General features: G+C 38.4%; 1 protein-coding gene across 2 annotated transcripts in view; it reads right to left on the minus strand.

The window, feature by feature from the left end:
- The window catches only part of LOC131029973 (nuclear cap-binding protein subunit 2), a 71,214-nt gene that overhangs the window by 43,325 nt on the left and 5,746 nt on the right, over nt 1–22,143 (minus strand). For both annotated transcript variants that reach the window (XM_057960657.2, XM_057960656.2), the window contains exon 2: nt 9,492–9,715. In XM_057960657.2, the coding sequence (XP_057816640.1) occupies nt 9,492–9,715 (224 nt within the window). The remainder of the gene's footprint in view (nt 1–9,491; nt 9,716–22,143) is intronic.

Below are 22,143 nucleotides of genomic sequence, written 5' to 3' on the forward strand. Positions count from 1 at the left end.
GAATCAGGTTGAGGTAATCAGAGTAGCGCAGTATCAACATAATGGTACTCTCCTAAGGTTGATTTGGAATCCAGGGAGCGTTTGGAGTTCAAAGGTTGTTAAAATCAGACAATATATGATGGCTATAGTAAAAGGTTCAAGTTCATCCAGAGATATTCCTCTAAAGAGTTTGCACAGCAATGGAATGTTCTTCTTCTTGGTAATTTTCAGAAGATCATCCCTATTAGTGAACAACATCATGTTTTAAATGAATGGCACTACAAACCATGGGATCCTAGTATCGACTTGACAATTTAAGATTGCTTGTAGACAAGCACCTTCAAGAAGGGGAGACTATGATGTCTCCATCCTTTACCTAATAGAAAATTAACAATAAAACATATATGTGATCAAGGGAGGCAGGCCTTGAACACTTTCTAGTAGTTAGTAAATAAAAATAGACAATTTGTACATAAGCAAGTAGATAGCTTTTGCATATTATATCAATAAAGACTGTAGCATCAAGATCTTATGGAGGAAAATCGTCTTATTCATTTGACTTCACGATTTTCCTATCAAGCACCAAGACAAAATGAAGGGAGTCCGATAGCATCGATATAGCAATACTCATGGATCATAATACAGATACCACATAGAAATGTTTGTATCATAGCAACAATTCCTAAGTAACTCTTATATGCATTGATCATAAATGAAGACGACTCCTCATCGATATCACTATCAGACAAAGGAAGACACCATAAGCATTTGTCAATATTATAACTGTGTAGAGAAGATAACAGAAAGAAAATAATCAAGCATCGTTTACCATTGACTTGCCAAGCAAATCGATCTACAAGCACTATGTTACCATCAGCAAGCATATTGATGTATATCATAAGCATCACTTAAAGTTGCTTTGGATCGATCATATCAAGCAAAAAGAAAACTTATTATCGCTGCATAAGAAGGATCTATTAAGGATCGATCAAGGATGATTAACTAACAACAAGTGAAGAGACTAATGTATATCGATTAGAAAGAAGATAACAAATAACAATTAAACATGGAAGGCAGCGATTACACAATTAATTATGAAAGGTGATTTGCATAATAAACCGATTTGTATAAAATCAAGAAAAGATACAATTAGGAAGAGATAAGTCCCTTAAACGTTCAAAGGATGCAACCCTTTGATCTTGCAAGATATATAATGGGGATCAATCCCATTCTCAAGGGGGAAACTTCGGAATTTGTCTTTTACTTCTATTGATATCCTTTATTGGATTGGATCAACGAGCACCAGCCTCTTGGCATTAATCAGGTAGCATACATTCAAGGTGAAATCAGGAACAGCACCAATATATAATTGCATACTCATAAAGACAAACAGCAAGATACATAATTGCTGTAAGCGATATAAGCAGATTAAAGCATATTTCTTAGTGCCATATCAGAAATAGTATCAGCAACATTGATTACACAATTCCTATTGTTATAGCAGAAGTGCAGATCAGATATAGAACAAGAGATTATCCTTGCATAAATGTAATAGATATATCAGAGATAGCAGTGATACTCTATCCTATTGATTAGTAATATATCAAATTACATTACATTATAAGTGGTATCATAATCTATAATTCTTGCAATTAAGTAGCATTAATTATCATCATTTTAAGTGTTATTAGAGTCTTTTTGAAAAGAAGTCTCTTGAAATCGATTTATTAGTTAATTATTCCTTTATTTCCTGAGAATATACTTAAGGGGACATTACATGTCGTGGATAGGTGAGTAATATTCGACATCAGCTACTCATTAATATTATTGTTACATATCATATTGGTTCATACTTTCTTACAGCTATCGATTGCTTTGGGAAACATAACGATGTCGATAAACAATTTGTCCTTTCAAAAGAGTGTAATGTCCCCACTTTGAAATAGAATTTAATAATAAATAATAATAATAAAATTAAAATATTAAAAATTAAAATTAAAATATAAAAGAATATAATTAAATATAATTAAAATGAAAAGTTGCGACTCCCTCAAACATGAGATATAAAAGGGGGAAGAGAACCTCATTTGAGGGGGGATAATTTGGGAATTAGAAGTGCAGATCTGATTGTGAAAGGTTGTGTCCCTTTCAAAGGGCAGAAATAATGAAGAGTTGCACTTTTTCAAAGGGTGCTAATGGTGAAAAGGTATGTCTCTTGCCAAAGGGCATACGTGATGAAGAGGTGTAACCTCTCCCTCACATTGAGAGATATAAAGGAAATGAATCAAAAGCCTCCAATGACAGCACCATCGATCACATCAGATCAGAACTGTTATTAAGTTACAGGCAGTAACATCCGTGTTCTTGGTGGTATGCATGGGGATTATGGAAAAGAAAGGAAGAAGCATACACAGCAGAGATTATTGAATCACAGGATAAATATAAATAACAACCTTCAACTAAAGGAGAAGCATCTTCAATAATCAGCGAACTGAAGGGATCAAGAACAGTGGAACACCAAGACATAAATATACAACAGACTACTACAATAGGCAAACAGTGAGAAATTAGAAATATAAAGGACCAGCCAGCATTACAACCATATCATCAGTTAAACTTAATTCAGATCTAGTATGATCTTCCCTATTCATAAATTTATAACATAATAGACTATAATTGCAGATCGAATGTCTATTAAGATTATACAATACCTTGTGGCCAATTATATTGGGCATATCATTCTTGGTAATAAACAATGCAATATGGAATTTATTTATAATTACATAATTATGAATGATATACGTCATTCTTATTATATCTGGAATAACGAACAATCAATGATGGACAATTATATATATTGAGCAAACTACCATGATAGTACGTATAAGGTAGTACAAGGAGGGAGAACAGTGATGAGGTCCTCCTCTAGGTAGACCACCTCATGGTAGTTGACCGATAGTCCCATGAGGCCGAGGGAGTGTAGATAGAGTCCACCGCTCTTGGACTTAGAGGGGAAGGACGTCCAAGAGACCATATTGTATCTTTCCAAACACTATCATGGTTGATTATTGAATTAAGCAAATTCTAACCACAAGAGAAGGATAAGGATGGAAGTGATGAAGGGGAACAGTGATAGGATACCTCACTAGGTAGACCACCTCATGGTAGTTGACTGATGGTCCCATGAGACCAAGGGGGCTCTGGCTCTCACTTCGCTCTTGGGCCTAGGGTAGATGGTCTCTTGGACACCTTATTGTTCCTCCTTACTCCCACTTTCTTATGGTTGAGTTTCGATAAGGAATTGGACAAAAACTATGGTTAAGTTAATGTTCCTAACCCTATGTATAGAGAATTTGTGCTTAATTGTCTTTCTTAGAAGATTCATATTATTAATTATATACATTTGAATGGTTTCCTAACCTATTGTCAGATCTCAATCAGGTATGCATCCTGTTCCACTTATTGTTTTACATGGAAATGGTGATTTAGGGCAAAAATTAGGGTTTTTACTAAAAAGGGACATTCCAAAGAGGCCATAGAGGAGTTTGAGTCTTCTAATATTGTGGAAGTTGTGACAAATTGAGCGCATGTTTGTAACTTAGTTGTTTTGATAGTTGAAAGCAATTACAAGCATATTTTTTGGACTTCATGCAATGCATATGCTTTGAATAATGCTTTGAAAGACATTGGCAAAATGTATTGGGTGAAGATAGCAATGGTTGAAGCTAGAGACATACAAATGTTTTGAACCATCAAACTTCACTTGCATTATTCCAATCTTATTCAAAAAAAGAATTCCTCAAACCAATCAAGACTAGATATGCTAGTTATTTCATTTTGTTGAAGAGGATGTTGGAGGTGCAAGATGGTTTACAATTCATAGTGGCTTCTGGAGAGTAGAAAAAGTGAGCTCAATCAAATATAGAATAAGTGAAGGTGAGGGAAAAGGTGCTTAATGACACTTGGTCGTCCACAATCAAGTAAGAAAAAAAAAATTGAAAATTAACATGTTTTTACATATTTCTTATTTTTTAATTTTAATTTACCTTATAAATAGCATTAATCTCTTATAACTTTTTGATGTTGCTTGCAGAAATATTTTCTCTATCATATATCCTATTGTGGGGTAATAAGATATACGAATACAAACTCTCCTAGCCTTGGAGACATTTATCAGACTTTTGATAGCATGCTTGATCAAATGAGACAAATAAATCGTGACAAGAATCCTAGATTAGAATTCTAAGTGGAGAATATCACACCTATTGTCACAAAGAGGTGGAACACAATGAACAACCATCTTCATATGGTTGCCTATGCTCTTAATTTCAAGTGGCACACACCTAGACCTGGCCAAATTCATTCTTTTGATGATGATGAGGTAATGGAGGGGTTAATGAAGGCCCTCAATGAGATGTATAGCAGTGAAGAGGCAACTATACTTTGAGAGCAATGGCTTTAATTTTTCGATCTTCAAGATCCTATATTCAACAAACTAGAGGCTAGGATGGATAGAACCACTATTGCATAAAGAAAACCCATTGGATGGTAGAAATTTCATGGAAAGTATACACCAAATTTAAAACAACTTGTTATTTGTCTCCCCTCACTGATTGCTAGTTCCTCTAATGCAGAGAGGAATTGGTCCACCTATGGCTTCATCCACTCAATTAAAATTAATAGGCCTACCTCTAAATGAGTGGAAAAGATAGGTACAGCTCATAGTGCCTTCAGATTTCAGGATCAACAAACGATTGAGTATCAACAAACTCTAGCAACACGTTGGGGCGTTAAACCTAAAGATGTTAGGCAAATTGACGAGGAGGTGCAACCAAGATTGGTCAAGTCTCCATTGAATGAACCACAACTTTAACCAGAAACTGACACAAATAGCCCTGAGTCTTTTGATATTGATAACCCAAATAAAGCATAGTTGTATTTTGAAATTTGAGACTTTGAGTTTTAATTTTAATTTTAATTTCTAAACTTCAAAATTTAAAATTTGAACAATCAAATACTATTTTTATATAATATACTATTGTCATACTACTGAAATAATGTTGTTTTACTGTTGTAATGATTAAATTTACAATTTTACTCCTATTAATATTTGTTGTTGTCCACAAAAAATGGCCCTTAGATTGACTTCATGTTGTGACATTTTCACACATCGGCCCATTCCAAATGGGGACCCCCACTTTTTTTTTTTGCTTTCTAGGATAGTTGTTGAGTCTTTTAGCTATTAGTCTTTCAATTGGAAGAAGTGTAGTTTGTCAAGAGCTGATCAAGTCTAGTCTCTCTCATGAGGATGACATGAAGTACAGCACTTCCTTTGCCCTTCCAGGCTTCTGACCTACCTCTCCCAGCACTACTAGTGGGTGCCTATTGCCATCTCTCTTTCACCCTTCACTCCTCCTTCATCCCATAGCCCCTCCATCTTTTCTACCTTCCACTTCTTTCCTTCCACCTCTCTATGCCTTCAACACCTTCTTACCTTCTATCTTTACTTCCTACCACTCCACTTCACCTTTCCATCTTATTCCCCTATCCTTCCACTTCACCTTCCCCATTTCCTAACTACGTCCACCCTATCTTCCCTTACTTCCTCTCACCCTCACTTCCTACCTCTCTTACCTTCCATTTCCGACATCCTCTAACTTACATCTCACACCGTTTACCCCTTACTCTCTTAGCCTACCCGCCCACTACCCACACTCCTTTACCACCCTACCTCCTACCCCTATCCTATCCTAATCCACCCCCCTTAACACCTTTCATAACCCTCCTTGCTACCCTTTCATAACCTCTATTCTATCCTATCCTACATCCTATCATAACCCCTTAGCCTATCCCTTATACCTCCCAATCACCTCCGCCCACCATCCTTACCTTCCCTTTACTCCTTATAACTCCCACCGCACCTCTTATCCTAACCCTCCGCATCTCCCTTTTCCTAACTCCTACCCCACAGCTCTTATCCTACCCCTCTTACCACCTACCTTACCCCCCATGGCTTCTCCTCAACACATCCCCACATTCTTTCCTGCCACGGCATCCTTTCACCTTACCCCCGTATCTTCCTTCACTTACCCTGCGGTTTCTCACATCCCACTTCCCTTTCTTCATCACACCCTTCCACCTCACCACCTTTGACTCACCCTTTACCACCGTGGCATGCTTGGGCACACGAACTTTAAACTTGGAGATTTAAAAGTTTTGTTCTTCCTTTTGACTTCTCCACTATCATACCATTGTTTGGGCCCCACCAAAACTCCACGATGGTGAGTTAAAAAAAAAAATTAAGAACTCTTTTGTTCTAACGTGGCATTGCTTGGGTCCCACCAATGAAACAAGGGACAGTGAGATTGTTTGTAAGGCATTTCAACCACCGACATCAACTTTTCCTTTGCCTAGTCCAATCGACAATTGAGCCTTGCGACTTCCCTTTGACCATTCCAAGGCACGCATCAATAACTCCTTTAATCACTCCAAACAGCAAACTAAGACATGCAACTTCCAGCTGGGCCTTAAAAACATGGGCTAAAGACTGATTCATCCTTGAATTGCTCAATTAAAATAAGGAGAAAATTTGGCTAAGGCATGGAAATCAAGGGACATCCCGTCCTTTGACTTGGAACGTTTACACAATTGCATGATCAAGCCTTCCTAGGCTAGGAACGCTTCGTCCCAGGCTGGAACTATCTCGTCCTTTGACCAAAGCTACCTGTCCTAGGCTAGAACCATCTCGTCCTTTGACCAAAGCTACCCGTCCTAGGCTAGAACCATTTTGTCCTTTGACTAAGCAGCTCTATGATTTGAACAACCTCTCCTGGCAAAGACAAGAAAGCCTTGGGCAAATTCCACCTCATGATGTATCATTTAATGAATGCCAATTTGAGAGAAGATGATGCCTTGGATTTGAAAGTCGAAGCAATCCATTGGATGGGTGCAATGAGTAAGGGATGACTCCTCTTCAAAATCAAACTTTGCCAAGATGTACGCTGGACACGCAGCATTGATTATAAGGCATTTAGTAAAATCGCTGTATTTGGGCGTGGCATTTGATTCAATCAGCATAAGGTGATTCAATCAATACAAACAAACGTGTGGATTCCATCTTATTAAATTTGAATCATTTCTACGATATAGCCAAGCACCTGCATTTAAAGCTTGATTTCAAAGTTCTAAACATGGCTATGATTATTCATCGAATCATATTTAATGTAAAGTGTTTGCAATTACAAGGTAATTGTAAATGGGCAACAAATTGCAATAAATTTCATTTCCAGGCACCACGATTTTACACATAATTGATGTTACTACTGATTTCATTGAGTTCCAAAGATGTGTAATCAAGCAAAGGCGAAGTCATTTGACAGATAATTCTGATCCAAACAGCCACAACGATCATTAAGGACAGCAAATTGTATTCATTTGTCATAGGAAGCAACGATTCTGACTATAGTGAATTGAGTGCCAGCGATTCCCATTCTTGATCAAACACTTCAAAGCAATGCATTCCTTTTTTAAGGCAATTATATTAAGCAGCATACACAGCAACATCAGCGAATGCATTAGTGTAAATATCAAATAAGAAGGGAACTATCGAATCTACATCAGAATTTGACAAGATCCAGCGGTCAATTAAAGGTTTATTTACTTGAAGGACATACGATTTGGCCAAAAAGAACAATTGAATTGATATATCAATTGCTTTGATATAGATCGCAGGTCTGAAATGGGCTCATTTGATTATTTTGACAGAAAATCGGACTGTTTAATGTTGATCCAGCTTCTTGTCTATCATGTTTATGTGATTTTAGTTACTGAGTGCCCTCTCTACTACATCTTGATCATCTTAGAACTTCTACAAAACGCGATTCACAAGTTTAGATGATCATATTAAATCAAGGATTAGAAATGCAACAACGGTTTGAATTTATGTTAAGAGATTTTGAGAATGTTATCACTTTAGGGTTATGAATCTTAACCAAGCTTTGCAAATCGAATATCATTTTACAAAACTAATTTAGACATCTCTCATAGGTAGAGGATGGCTGTAGCACAGTTGACCTTCATCAAGCACTCAATTTTCACAATCTTGAATTTCCTTCAGAAATCCAAGAACCATTGCCGGTATAGCCAGACGGAAGCTCAAGAATGCAAGTGATCAAGACAAGAGATAGTTTCAGAAGAGTTAATCAAAGTTAGAAGATCAATTTGAGCAAAGTCATCTTCACATCAGCGCTTAGAAATGTTGAGTATCAAGAGATATGCCTCATTTACAATTACAACCTGTGATGAGTTACAAAGATCGAAGCTGAGGTGGCGCCCAGTCATCACATCCAATCAAGATAAGGCATCATTTGTATGGAACACCCCTACAAGTTTTCAGCCCAATCCAGTAAGTAGCTTTTCTATAAAAAAATGCCAAATTTCAAGCTTTCAAATTGAGATGTCTAGGTACAAAAATCATGTTACAAAGCCAAAAGCATAAGAATAACTGAAAGAACCTCTGGATGTTTCAGACTAGCTAATTTTAGCCATTGTTACTTTAGGTATCACCTTCTAGAAGGTTTATTGTAAAACTTAATATTATTAGTTAAAATTTATTTACAGATTTTTTCATTTTACATTAATCTATTTCAAATAATTTTCTAGTTATAGTTTGCTTTGTGTGCAAGCATTTTCTTTTCAACATAGAACTTCAGTAAATTGCTTTTGTATTTTATCTTGAGTAAATTCTATTGCATGAGCATGTAAACTTTGAAAAAACTTATAAATAAGTGCTTTATGCACTTAGAAAATCACAAGAGTAATCCTACGCCTACTTGCTGCTGAAATTGTTGTTCAAGCTAGGTTGTTATTTTTAGCATGTGATTTTTTGAGTTGAACAGAATTAAATTATTATTGCATGCTTTGTATTGCAATCTTAATTAATTTGAATATTTGTAGCTTTACATGCAAATCTCTGATATTTAACTCATAGTATCTTGTGTCTATTTCCAATTCAATTCTTGCATGTACTTATTCTTTTTGGTCTGTTCTTTTAGCCAAAACGCACGTGTTAGATCTCATAAATTAGGTCACTAACATCAAATCAAAAAATAATCAAATGTTTCGTCTATTCTATAATTGAGAGCACTATGGTTCTAGTTTTAATTTTTGTCGCAAGGAAGCTTCCTCTTCTAGCTTGAAGAAATAATTATCTTTAAGTGTTCCCTTTTGTGCTTCCTCATAGGGGCAAAATAAAATGCTACACTTGCAATCTCTCTACCTCATTAGTCATGTTGCTTAATATGATATTTATTGAAAATGCCTTCTGTACATGCCAAAAGGAACATGTCATGATATCAGCACTCCTCTAGAAAGGGAAATGATCAGAATTAAGACTTGGGAACACTTATGACTAGAGATCCGCTGACAATTAACAATCTTGTCCTCACAAAGATGTTAAATAAATAGAACACATAAATTAAACTAGAGGATGCAATATCTAAAGTGCAACTTACAAAACAAAACAAAAGCCACATGGAGTTCTTGTATTTTTATCCAAGCCCATTATGATTTTCTTGATTTCTCCAACCCGAGAAAAGAGCTCGTAGATTTGCTCTTCAGTGGTATAAAAGGAAAGATTCCCAATATAAACAGTAGAAGAAGTGCGAAGTGCATGCTCAAATTCATCCTGTGTTCCACTAAATCTTCGATCTCTGTATGCAGAAAGCTGGTTTGGGTCCTACAATATGCAAGAACATTTAGCAAGTTCACATATCAAAAGAATCGTCTCCATAAATGTTCAGGTTTTACAACAAGAAACTACAGATTTAAATAATTAACATATGAATTTACTCCATCATGATAGACAAAGTAGGCCAACAAGACAAAATAAAAATTAAAAACTAATCACTTACTGCATTTGGTAAGTTTAAAAGGAATGTAAAGAGCAAAACCTCTATCAAGAAAAACAGTTTTTGAGAAGAGTCTTCAAGTATAGAGCTCATTAAAACAGCATGAATATTTCTTAATTTTGCATGCTCCTGTTAACTTAGACACATATTCAGCAGGCATCGCAGCTTTGCTTTGTTAAAGATAATACCTCTTATACAAATAGCCAACCAAAAATCAGGTTTTGTGCATATTTAAACTATGCTTCTTTCATGACTATACTTTATAAACATAACCAACCAAATTCAATTAAAAGGAAGGAAACTACATATCTGTGAAAAGGGTACAATTTAGCTAACAAAGTCATTCTCAAGAAAGCATATAATAGGTGCAACCCAAAGACAACGGTGTAGATGAATTCTAAATTAAATGCTTTGCCCTCCACGTGGAAAAAAAACAGTATGATAAGCTATCCACTGATCATTGTACAGGTTTAACATTATGGTCTGAAGCCCAATGAAAATTATTTAAAATATGTACTACTTGTGACTAGTTAGATAATAAAAATCAATTGTAAAGATGTAGGAAAGATTAACTATTAGCTTACCAATGACCAGAGGCAAAAAATTGTGACATTAGAAAATGATTATCCCTGATGAATAGAAACTTGTTACAGGCAGAAGATGGAAAGTATCAGGAAATATTTTCCCTGCTCCTGTTAGTCTGACCAGGGTTATCCCATGGTGACCACCTGATATGGAATACCAAAAGTTTCAATCTTAAACCAAAGCTATTTTTACATGCTTCGGAGTGGATGTGATTAAATGCTCAATGGTCCGAATACAGCTTGGGTGGTGTCAAAAATGATGACAAAGTGTATTATATGGAAAAAACAACCACAACTTAAACTCTGAATCCTAAATTGAAGAAGAATATGAAGATTCTTCACATGGCACTGTTCAATAAAGTTTAAGACTTTGTACAATGTGACATCTGAGTATGTGAGGGTTCTCTAAACTCCACTGGAGAGAAGAGCAAGCCAAATTTGCAACAGGTTGAGACAATTGCATAAGGAGTCAATGCACAACCAAAACAGGCCAAGTTCAACCATTTCATTGATAGGTAAAAGAACAAGCTCACAAACCCTCCCATGATCCAAAACACAGCGAGCTCTCAAATATCCCATTCCTAGGCCCCCTTAAATATGGATTAGAAAACTCTTCAAGTTAAAAGCACACACCCAAAGCAATTTAACAAGATGAATCCTCAGACATAGCATTAATGTGAACATAGGATTATGGATGATAAGCATTAGAAAATTTGAAAGAGCAAGATGAAGGCCATTCCTGCCTCCGTACAAGCAAAACCTAATACTAATGGCAAATGGAGGCAATGTATGGGTTTCAGACAAGAATGATGCAGCCTATGGGGATAAGGCAACCCATTGGGAAATGAAATTCCGCACCATTCTATTAACAGAGTTCCTACTCCGTCAGCACCTATAACCCCATGTAAACAAGGAAGCATGGGTGACTACTAAATAGATGAAAATGTGGTAGGCAAGGATCATCCTAGGCATGCCAAGGTTCTGATTTACCCTTCAGCCATTCTCATTTCTCCTAAGCAGCATGCAGAGGTTTGGGGTGCTCATCCTTCTCAGAAGCAGATTGTCCTCTGCACAAGATGCTGACCAATGACTAAGCTTGGTAAAAAGGTATTTTGAGGAGATGAAATTTTGAAGAGAGGTTTGATTTGCAAATTTAACTCTTTATGTCCAATTCTCACTGCAGCACATACATGGATTAATAAAAACCTTGCTTGTTAAACTCAAGGATTCTATAGAAATCTATCCCAACACTCAAGGATTTTGCTTTGTTATGTCAATAAAGTATTGATCTTTTGTATTGAATAAAGGCCCAGTATATTGGGATAAAAATATGCTTCTGACTAAGCCATGTACCACGCATTTAACCCAATGACAGAATACTTTCTATTACGCTGATTTGGGTGCGATTACCATACCCTTCACTTCAATTCATAGTTGGTGATTGCTTTCAGGGTATGGTAAATCTTTTGGGTAGATTATTGACTCTTGAACCTAGAACTAAAGGCTTAATTCAATCTACATCTGCTCATATTCAAGTGGAAATGGATATCATGAAAGGTTTGCTAGACAAGATACATCTCCAAGTTGAAGACAACGTGTGGAAACAAGTCCTACAGGCCTTACACATTTTGGTGTTTCTTTATACCTTAGAAAATTACATGTGCCGTCTCATTATATAGGCAAATATTATTAGATATTTATATGCCGATTTGTCATATGTATTTAGTTAGTGATTAATTATCATTAATCATCGTTGGGGCCGACTTGGAAGTCCGCCACCCCTCTTGTTTATGAGACATGTTGCTTGAGAAAAATACCACCCCTTGGTGAAGGGACATGTTGGTGTTTGTTTTATCATCTACCAAACATTAGAATAAGATACCCGAAGGTATTCTATCCTCTCCTAAAAAATCACTACTGATTCCAAGGTCTATATGTGCGAACAAGCGACTTTAGTGAAATAGCTTCTTGGGTAGTGTATGCTAAAAATCTCAAGGGGGACTTACGTTAACAAATGTCTTTGAACTGTTGGACTTAGACGGATTTAGCAATTTTAGGCTCTCTTTTTATTTAGATTTTCCTGGATTTAGACTTTCAAAAAGGAGAAAAGAGATAGGGTTTGAGAAGGCTAATCTAATCCTACGAACTCCAGAGACGGTATCAATTGGGTGCTCTCAGGAAACCACACTTTGCTTCGCCACACTGAGGACAACTACACAAAGTGGGTGCAATCTTCAATGGGTTGTGCTTATGATTGAAATATTGGCATGCACAGAGGATAGGCTCAGACTAACTTTGCACAGTGAGATGGAAATCATCCATTCACCAAAAGTATGAGCGGAGATACACCGTCAATTAACACTTATCAAATCCTTCATTCAATTCTAATAACATGGAAGCAAATCTAAATTAACTTTAACTAGGTGTTGAGGAAATTGAAACCATGCTAATCATTCAAACAATAGAGATTACAAAGCCTTAAGAGAAAGCGCACATGCAGTATATTATTCGAAAATGACCTTCACGCAACAATATGTCAAAAACCTCACACTCCCCAAATGAGAGGAGGTAACCTTTTATAGTTTTTCAAAAATAAATGAACGACTGAGATCAAACAGTGATCAAGGGCCCAGATTGAAAGCTACAAACCCTAGTTAGGGTTTGCCAAAACTAGCTACCCTCAACCAATGAGAACATTACATTTGGGACACTTGTCCTTCTTGCTAAATATGAACCATCAATGAAAATAGAAGGTTGTTGCATTGTGAAGTGTGCCCTTCATATCCTCGTAATCCTTCATTGACTCTTGCTAAAGAGGCTATGGAGGGGTGACCGGTATCTCATGGTTGAGTGGCTTGGTAAGATGGAGAACATACTTCCTCCATTGCTGGTTTTCTTCCTCAACCTTTTTTCTCTTCTCTCTCTCCTGAGCTAAACTCGCCTTGAGGGCGTTACAAGAGTCGTCAAAGTACTGGACTTCTTGGTCTTGGGTAGGCTTACCCAACTCTATAGTGGTGATCTTATAATCTTTCAGGGCAATATTGTCTCGAGTTTTTCCTTCCTATGACACAGCTATCTGAACGGTCCTGAATCCTGCACTATCCCTCTAAATCAAAGAGAACTTTATGGCTGGATTTGGTGGCTTGACTATGACTGGCTCATTCACCTTCTCCAAAAATGTTGTTGTGATCTCTTCAGAATGGGCTTCCTTAGGGACCTTAGCCCTTATCCTTTCCCTCAGCCAATCAGTAATGGTCGATTGCTCTACGGTATTCTGATCAACCCCATCATTTGTCCCTCCTAGTCTAGTAGCTATACCATCCAATAAGACTACTAGAGATGCAGGAGTTTCAACTTCTGTAGCTGCATTTAAAATTTGCTCTTTGTCCGGACTTTGGACAACTGCTTTCATTATTTCCTCAATTGAAGGAGAAGGCACTCTCACTTTATTATTTACCATATATATGTCCATCTCCTGCTCCTCAACTACATTCTAGTTAGGCACGGCAAATGCGGCACTCAAGATGGAATGACCTTCGTTGGACTCCCGTCTCTCCCCTACAACCTTCTTTCCTATGGCCTTTCCAGAGCTTCCAACTAACTCCTTCCTTTTCCGGGACCCAACACTCTCTGGATTCTGAGCATTGCCTGCAAAGATACAAGGGTTGGAAGACAGAGAGTCATCTACTCCCATCAAGTCGTAGGTCAGGGCCACACCTTTAGACTTTAATAGTTTCGTCCTTTCAGAGGTCCACCATTTAGAATATTCGACCACCGACCTCATGAGGTCTGCCAAATCTGATTTTTCTCCCTCTGACCAATCTATCAAGGCTAGTGGTTCATCCTTCATCTTTTCAAAACCTGGCTGCTGAAGCTCAAGGCTGTCTTCTAATTGGTCAGCAACTCTAAACACCTTCGTTGCTCTTACCATGCTCAAGGGCATCCTTGACCAAAATCTCTTCCCGATCTCGAAACTATCGGGTGCCTTAGCCCAATAATCTTCTAAATCAGCTTTGTTCTCAAATGTCATCCCTTCGATCCTTTTTATTTTGTGGAATAGATCAAAATTCTTCCTCGCCTTGTACTGATAAAAGGGGTACCAAGCCAACTCCTTCTCAGCAGTGGCAGCGGCTTGTGATGACGGACACGTTTCCAGTCCATTCCCAATCATGAGTGAGGAGGTTCCTGCCTTTTTCTGCTTATCTCTTTGAATTGCCATATATCCCTCCAATTGCCTCACAACCTCGAGTAGCACAATTCGGTTGGTAGGGTAAGTTGGAAGCTTAAAATGAGATCCAGTAAACCCTTGAATTCTAATGTAAGTGAACTTCGGGTATTGGATAGACCAATATTCGAATCTACCGATGAAGTCCATAGACTCTTGAGAGAGTCTATGATGTAGTCCACCTTGCAAAGTCCGTGTGATGTGCATGAGAAATGTGTCATTCACCCTCTTGAAATGGAACTTTTCTTCCATGTGAAGTTGGGGATAACAGTCATAAACTGGATACTGATTTTCTTTGTTTCCCACTTCCCCTCTGCAGGTGAGGCCTCTGTATTTGTAGGTTCTAGCTAGGGAATAGAACGGGTACGAGCTCATGAAGAAGGTCCTCTTTGCTTCCAGATTCTTTAGCTGGCTATCCAAGTTGTCACTTATCATTCGAGCCCAGTCTATCATCTTCACTCCGTTCATTATTTCATTTACAAAATAATACATCCAAGGTTCGAATGGAGCACCTTGAGGATTCCCCATTATCCTGTTCAACAGGACGATCATATCTCCAATATCTTCCTTGAAGTATGCTCTCACCAAGCTCTTCCTCTGTAGTTTGGAGGCACCTTTCCTTGGCTTATCCAGCTAGGAATGATTGACGATGGCATCATACTCCTCCAAGTGGTCCTAATACATGCGATCAGCTTCATCTTTGGTCACGTACATGGCATTACGATACTCTGGAATTTTGAAGGCTTCTCTGATGGCCTCATCATTGATGTTTGCCAATACACTCCCATCTAGTGCGACAATATCCCTACTGACAGGGTTGTAATGCCTAGCACATTCAGCTACTAATTCGGTGCATTGCATGGTGGGGAGAAAACCAGCAGCATGCACGATGCCACTCTTCATCATCTTTCGCGCGATTGTGGTAGGCACGAGGTTGTCCAAACCAAACATCCGTTTCTTGAACTCCCTCAGATTGATGTGTCGCTAACATTCTTCCATTTCGAAGTCATCCTTGACTCGGGAGGAGCATCTTTGTCCACTTTAAATTTTATCGTGCTTAAAATCTGCAACTAAAATAAAGCTTAAGTTAAAAATTGGTTCGCGAATTGAAGAAAATAGAGGCTGTAAATGGCTAAGTGTTTGGAGACTTTATTTTATTTTCATACTTAGCCACAAAAATGGATTTTTACATGTAAACTCTTCAATCCTAGGGATAATCATGATTACAATCCGACACCAAGTGTTATAACTTCATAACTCTCCTTTTACTTAGCCAATAAAATGATTTTCCTTCACTAAAAATTCGAATAGATCCACCACTAAAATCACTTTCAATGAATCTGAAAAACTCAAAAAATGCAACAACCTGCATTTTAAATTCAACTTCACCTTCGAATTGGAATAAGGCTAGAAGTTTCTCAGAAAACTCAGAAAACTCAGAAAAATTAACAACTCTGCCTTATACCAGTTGGTTCTACTCCAAAATCTGTGAATTCTTTGTCAAGAAGCTTGCCCAACTGCAGGCAATATCAAGATTTTCTCCCAATGAACTTCAATCTGCAAATACTTCTTAATGTTTTCCTTAGCTTGCTAAGGAAATTCGAACTTCTTGGTGTAAGAATGAAGTTACAAAGAATGCATTTGTAATGAAGTTGATTTCATAGTTAGAAACACACAAAAAAAACATCCAACTCATGTTTCTAAATTCAACTTAAATCTTGGGAAAGTTTCTCATCCAGTTTTGAGTTGTGTTGTCATCTCTTTTAGTTCGAAAATCTTCTACTTGTGCAAGTTTCTAAATTGTATTTAGTCCATAAATTCGAACTAGGCTTATAAATTAGCATCTTCCAAAAAGTTTCTAATTTGGAACTCAGTCTGAAAATCATCTTGATCTGCAAATATCTTCTTTCTAATTTCAATTTCGAGTTTCCATTTTGATTTCCCAGCTTGTTGATCTTTGAAAATCTCTTTTTTTCAACTTTCTAAATTGATTAGAAGTTCGAATTTTAGGAAGATTTGATGACATCACTTGGTTTCTTGTTGACTTTGTTTGACTTCCAAGAGTAGGGCGGAGTTTTTAGTGTTCAACTTCATGTTTGCTTGCCTTCAATTTCATGCTTGGGCGGACTTTAGGAGGCTCTCTTCATGGGCAGCCTTTCTCCTTCTCACCATGCATGGCGAACTTTTATGACTTCACCATCTTCACTATCAAGTTTGGGCAGACTTTTGGCTACCCTCTAGGCAGGGAAGAGTTTTATGATATCAACTTGAGGGCGGACTTTGGAAGCTTTCAACACATAGCGGAGTTTTGAGAGGCTTCAACTTGGGCGGACTTTGGAGCTCTCTCAAGACATGGCGGAGTTTTAGAAGACCTCCTCAAGGCATAGGGCGGAGTTTTGGAAGGTCTCCTCAAGGCGGACTTTGGCCACTTCTCAAGGCATGGCGGAGTTTTGAAGCCTTCCAAGGCAGACTTTTTCCAGTCCACAAGGCATGGCGGACTTTAGGGAGGTCTCCTTGAGGGCAGAGTTTGAATACATCATCAAGGGGGCGGACTTTTGAAGCCTCTCCAACATGGCGGACTTTGATCATCCCCATCATTGCATCTTGGGCGGAGTTTTGAAGGTCTTCCTTGGGCAGAGTTTAGGAAGGACCATCATGGACGGACTTTTGGCTACCCTCTAGGTAGGGCGGAGTTTTGTGCTCCCTCTTCATGTTCTCTTTACCAAGGCGGACTTTAGGAAGGTCACCTTGAGCGGACCTTAGGCACCTCTCCAACATGGCAAACTTTAGGAAGGTCTCCAACATGGCGGACTTTTGAGACACCTCCGTTGCTAACATCTTGGGCGGAGTTTCTATCACCTGCTATAACACTCAACATCATCCATTAGCCAGACTTAGAAAAATTTTGGAATATTTCAAAATTTCACAATTTAACCAAATTTAACCAGATTAACTTGAAATTTGAAATCCATACTCAGGCAAACCATCTGAAGCATCATGAACCCTAAAATGTAAGAAACTAGCTTTTTAGGTCAAAACTTGCAAATTTTGGATCACGATCGAAGCAGGTTAGCGGTATCAATGCAAACTAGGTCCCCATTCCGAAAAAGCAAAAAGCAGGTATCCCTAAAAAATAAGGAAAACTTTCTAAAAAATAGCCATACCGGGGATTGGGCTAAAAATGCCAAAAACAAAACTTCCTAAAAAAAGGAAAAAGCAAAAAAGCAAACTTTCTAAAAATGGAAAGTTGTTCAAATTCGTCCAAATCAATTGCGATCTTTGTCCTTTGGCCTTTCTAGGCACTCTAACGGTATCTAGCCTCTGGTATTACTTGGTTTGCAAAAACTAACTTTCAAACACCAGGACTTGAACTGTTCAAAACTGAGCAAGGCTTGGCAAAACTGAAGCGGAAGGCCATGGGACACTAACAAAACCCTAGAAAGCAGGAAAAGAGAGGATCCCCATTTGCAATGGGGCGATGTGTGAAAAAGGTCACAACAGGACACTAGCAGGTATTTAAAGGAGATTGTATCTCCTTTCATCCAGATACTGAACACACACATAGTCCAAGTTCATTTAAAACAAACTGTAGACATCCACAAGCAGATCGTGTTCATATATAAGTAGTTCGAATTCATACAGCAAGGGGATCAAATATAATACATACAACAGCAGATCGACATACTTCTATAGTCGATATTTTTCAGCAGTCAGATCGAAGTCATTACATCTGCAATTCGCACTCTTCCATTAGCAGAATAAGATCATATATCATCCTCTTGACAGTTCGTAATACAAATTGGATATATATTACAGTCTAAAAGAGTTAAATGCTATCAATCTGATCCAAATTTAACATGGTATCAAAGCCAGGTTTAAGAAAAGATCAGATCAGATTCATAGAAGCAGGGTTATCCTCCATTATTGCCTTCAAGGTTGATTACATCTATCAAACGTCAAGATGGTGAATGGACTTAAAGTAGAAGACAGACTTGAGGGTGCATCAAACTTCGTCTCTTGGAAGTTAAGAGTTATGCTTGCCTTGGAGGAAAACAAATTAGACGAATTCGTTGAGAAAGCAGTACCAGCACCAACCGAAGAGAATGAGAAGCTTCAATGGAAGAGAAAGAACACCAAAGCAAAGAAAATGTTGGTTGACTCTGTAAAAGATCACATTGTGCCAATCATCTCCAAGTTGACGACGGCGTATGACATGTTCAAGACATTAGAGGAGATGTATGAGATCAACAACACAAGTCGAGGTCTTGCATTGAAGCAACAACTTCACCACATCAAGATGATGAAAGGAGAATCCATCATCTCATACTTCATGAGGATTACCGAATTGAGAGATCAACTCTCTACCATTGGACATACTATAGATGACAAAGAATTAACCATGTTGGCACTTAATGGTCTTCCTTCATCATGGGAGTCATTTATACAAGGGATAAGCGCAAGATCAAAACTCCCTAAGTTTGATTGATTGAAGACGGACTGCATTCAAGAAGAGTCAAGATTGGCTACAAGAGGCATTGGCCAAAACTCTACAAATGAAGATATTCATGTTCTTGCCTCTCAATCCTCAAAGAAGGGTAAGAAAGGACATTTCAAAAGGAAGAAAGATAAGGAATCCAATGGTGCTCCTACATTCAAAAGAAGGAAGAATCTTTCAAAAGTCCAATGCTTTAGATGTGACAAGTACGGTCACTACGCGAAGGAATGTCCAGCTAGGCCTATGCCTCAAGCTTCCATTGCGGATGTTGATAAGACTCCTCCACTAAAGGATTCAGATGGATTCATATTCTATTCAGCCCTTTCAAGTAATGTGCCTACCGACCACAACACTTGGATTATTGACAGCGGTGCATCTCGCCACATTACCGGATTTAGAGGACATCTAAATGATTTGGTGGAGAGAAATTCAAATGAACAAGTAATCATTGGAGATGATACTAGTTACTCCATAAAAAGAGTTGGGACCTCCTCTCTTCACTTAAATTCAGGCATTTCCTTGCAATTGAATGATGTACTATTCGTTCTGGGAATTAAGCGAAATCTTGTCTCCATATCAACCTTGGAAAACAAGGGATATCGAATTGCATTCGTAGACGGCAAAGTCCTTGCATGGCCAAAGAAACCAAATATCAAGACGGCTCAAGTCATTGGAGTTCGTCATGGATGTCTTTATAGACTTTGCACTAATCTTTCCTCAAGCCTTACTTCATGACTCATCAAGTACTTGTGAGATTTAGCATAGAAGATTGGGCCACCTTCACTTTCGTACACTACCTACAATGGAGAAGAAGATTACAGGCCTTCCAAAACTCAACCAGGAGCATGACGAAGGAACCCGATGAAGGATAGCTTCGTGGGCCACCGCCAGGCATGGTGTGGAAAGTTCTGAGCACTTGGTTTTTTGCTGTTGTCGAGGAGGATCGAATCCTTGTTGGTGAAGATGAACGGATTGTCATCGGAAGACAGATGTGTGAATGGGTACAAGTTGATCTCCTCGCCAACGGTATTCGTCTTTACCAGAAACGGGAGCTGTAAGGCCTCCTCGCCTAGTTGCTTCGGGACATTCATAATTAAACGATCTTCGCCCTCCCACAACAATGATGAGGTCATCGGGAAATATCTGATTGGAAGCATACCATCTTCTGGAAGACAACAATGTGGAACATTCAACCCAGTCGCAGGATGACTCCGAACATGGAGTGAAGAAACGGGTCACTCTGTCGTCGTTGCTCCATCCCTTGTCTACACCAGCGTTCCATTGATGGCAAAAGAGACGGAAGAACAAAATGTGTCGATCACGACGTGCAGAGGCCTGACCTTGTTGTTGGCAATGTCGTATTCGATGGAGTGCAGCCAACAATCCTCGCCCGTTGTTGGTGTTTTGCTATTGCAAGGTGGGTTAGTTTTGTTGATCTGCAACAAACCTGCGAGTGTCTGGTCGAAGATGAGCACTTTATTGGCGTGTAAGAGTGTCATATGCATTGCAGAAACACCCGCATTCTCCACTAGAAGGTCCCATCTCCCTTTGTCTAGCTAGTGTGCTCCAATGTTTAGACAACAAACTACAACGCATATCAGCATGGATTGAATCCACAGCCGCATTGATAATCTAAATCCTTCCATCTCCATCCACTTGGCTCATACTGTATCAAGCATTTCAATTCATCTCTGGTGAAGGTTCGTTGGGTCTAGTGCAGACCTAAATGAGATAAGTATTTCATGAAATTTTTATACATTTGAACAGTAAATGATGTATGCTTCTAGCATTGGTGTTTCTATTTGGGATAAGTTGATTCTATTTATAACCTCTCTCTAAAAATGCTTTCAAGATGGCTCAAGAAGCACAAGAGATTGCATTCAAGGAAGGAAGACCTTGATAATTGCTGCAATGAGATTGAGTTGGTGGCTAGAGACATTTTCTTCAAAGAGGAGGAATCAACATTCAGAGGCAACCTTGGACAATGAGGTCAAAAGGTTGATATCAGCTTCAAAGGGAGTCTGACATTTCATCAGAAGCAACCTTGGACAAGGAGGTCAGAAGGTTGATATCAGTTTCAGAGGGAGCTACATCATCATGAAGACTTGTTAGTGCATTCTTCTCTGCAAGAGAAGTTTGAGGTGCAAGCCCTTGATAATGCATTTTTCTCTGTGAGAAAAGTTTGAGGTGAAAGCCCTTGTTTCCACCCTATGGGAGTAGCCATGGTGTATCCACCCTCTGGGAGTAGCCGTGGTGGTAATGCATTCTTCTATGGGAGAAGTTTGAGGTGAAAGCCCTTGGATCCACCCTCTGAGATGAGTCATGGTGGATGTCATGTGTGTGACGCCATGACAACATCACGTGAGAGAGTCCGTGATGATCTTTCTTGTACTACTTGTGTGTTCACCCTCTGGGATGAGCCATGCTGAATCTCATTGTGAGGTGACGATCTCACAATGATGAACACTTGTGCATTTTACCATTATTGTGAGGTGACGATCTCACAATAATGGTTGATGTCACGATGAGGTGATATCTATTCTTACACCATCCATGGGGGAAGCCATGATGGTTGATATCACAGTGAGGTGATATCTTTCCTTTCCACATATGGGAGTAGCCATTGTGGTCAATCATCACAATGAGATGATTAGCTTCTTTCATACACATGAGTGTAGTCATTTTGTTAGTCATCACGAAGAGGTGATGTGATTTGTAGACATCTAGTAGGAGTCCTCCCTAGCTAAGAGGGAGTGTTGATGATGTTGTGTCGGTAGTAATCCTACAGGCCTTACATATTTTGGTGTTTCTTTATACCTTAGAAAATTACATGTGCCGTCTCATTATATAAGCAAATATTAATAGATATCTATATGCCGATTTGTCATATGTATTTAGTTAGTGATTAATTATCATTAATCATCGTTGGGGCCAACTTGGAAGTCAGCCACC

Source organism: Cryptomeria japonica, chromosome 10 (genome assembly GCF_030272615.1).
Source record: "Cryptomeria japonica chromosome 10, Sugi_1.0, whole genome shotgun sequence".
Lineage (NCBI taxonomy): Eukaryota > Viridiplantae > Streptophyta > Pinopsida > Cupressales > Cupressaceae > Cryptomeria > Cryptomeria japonica.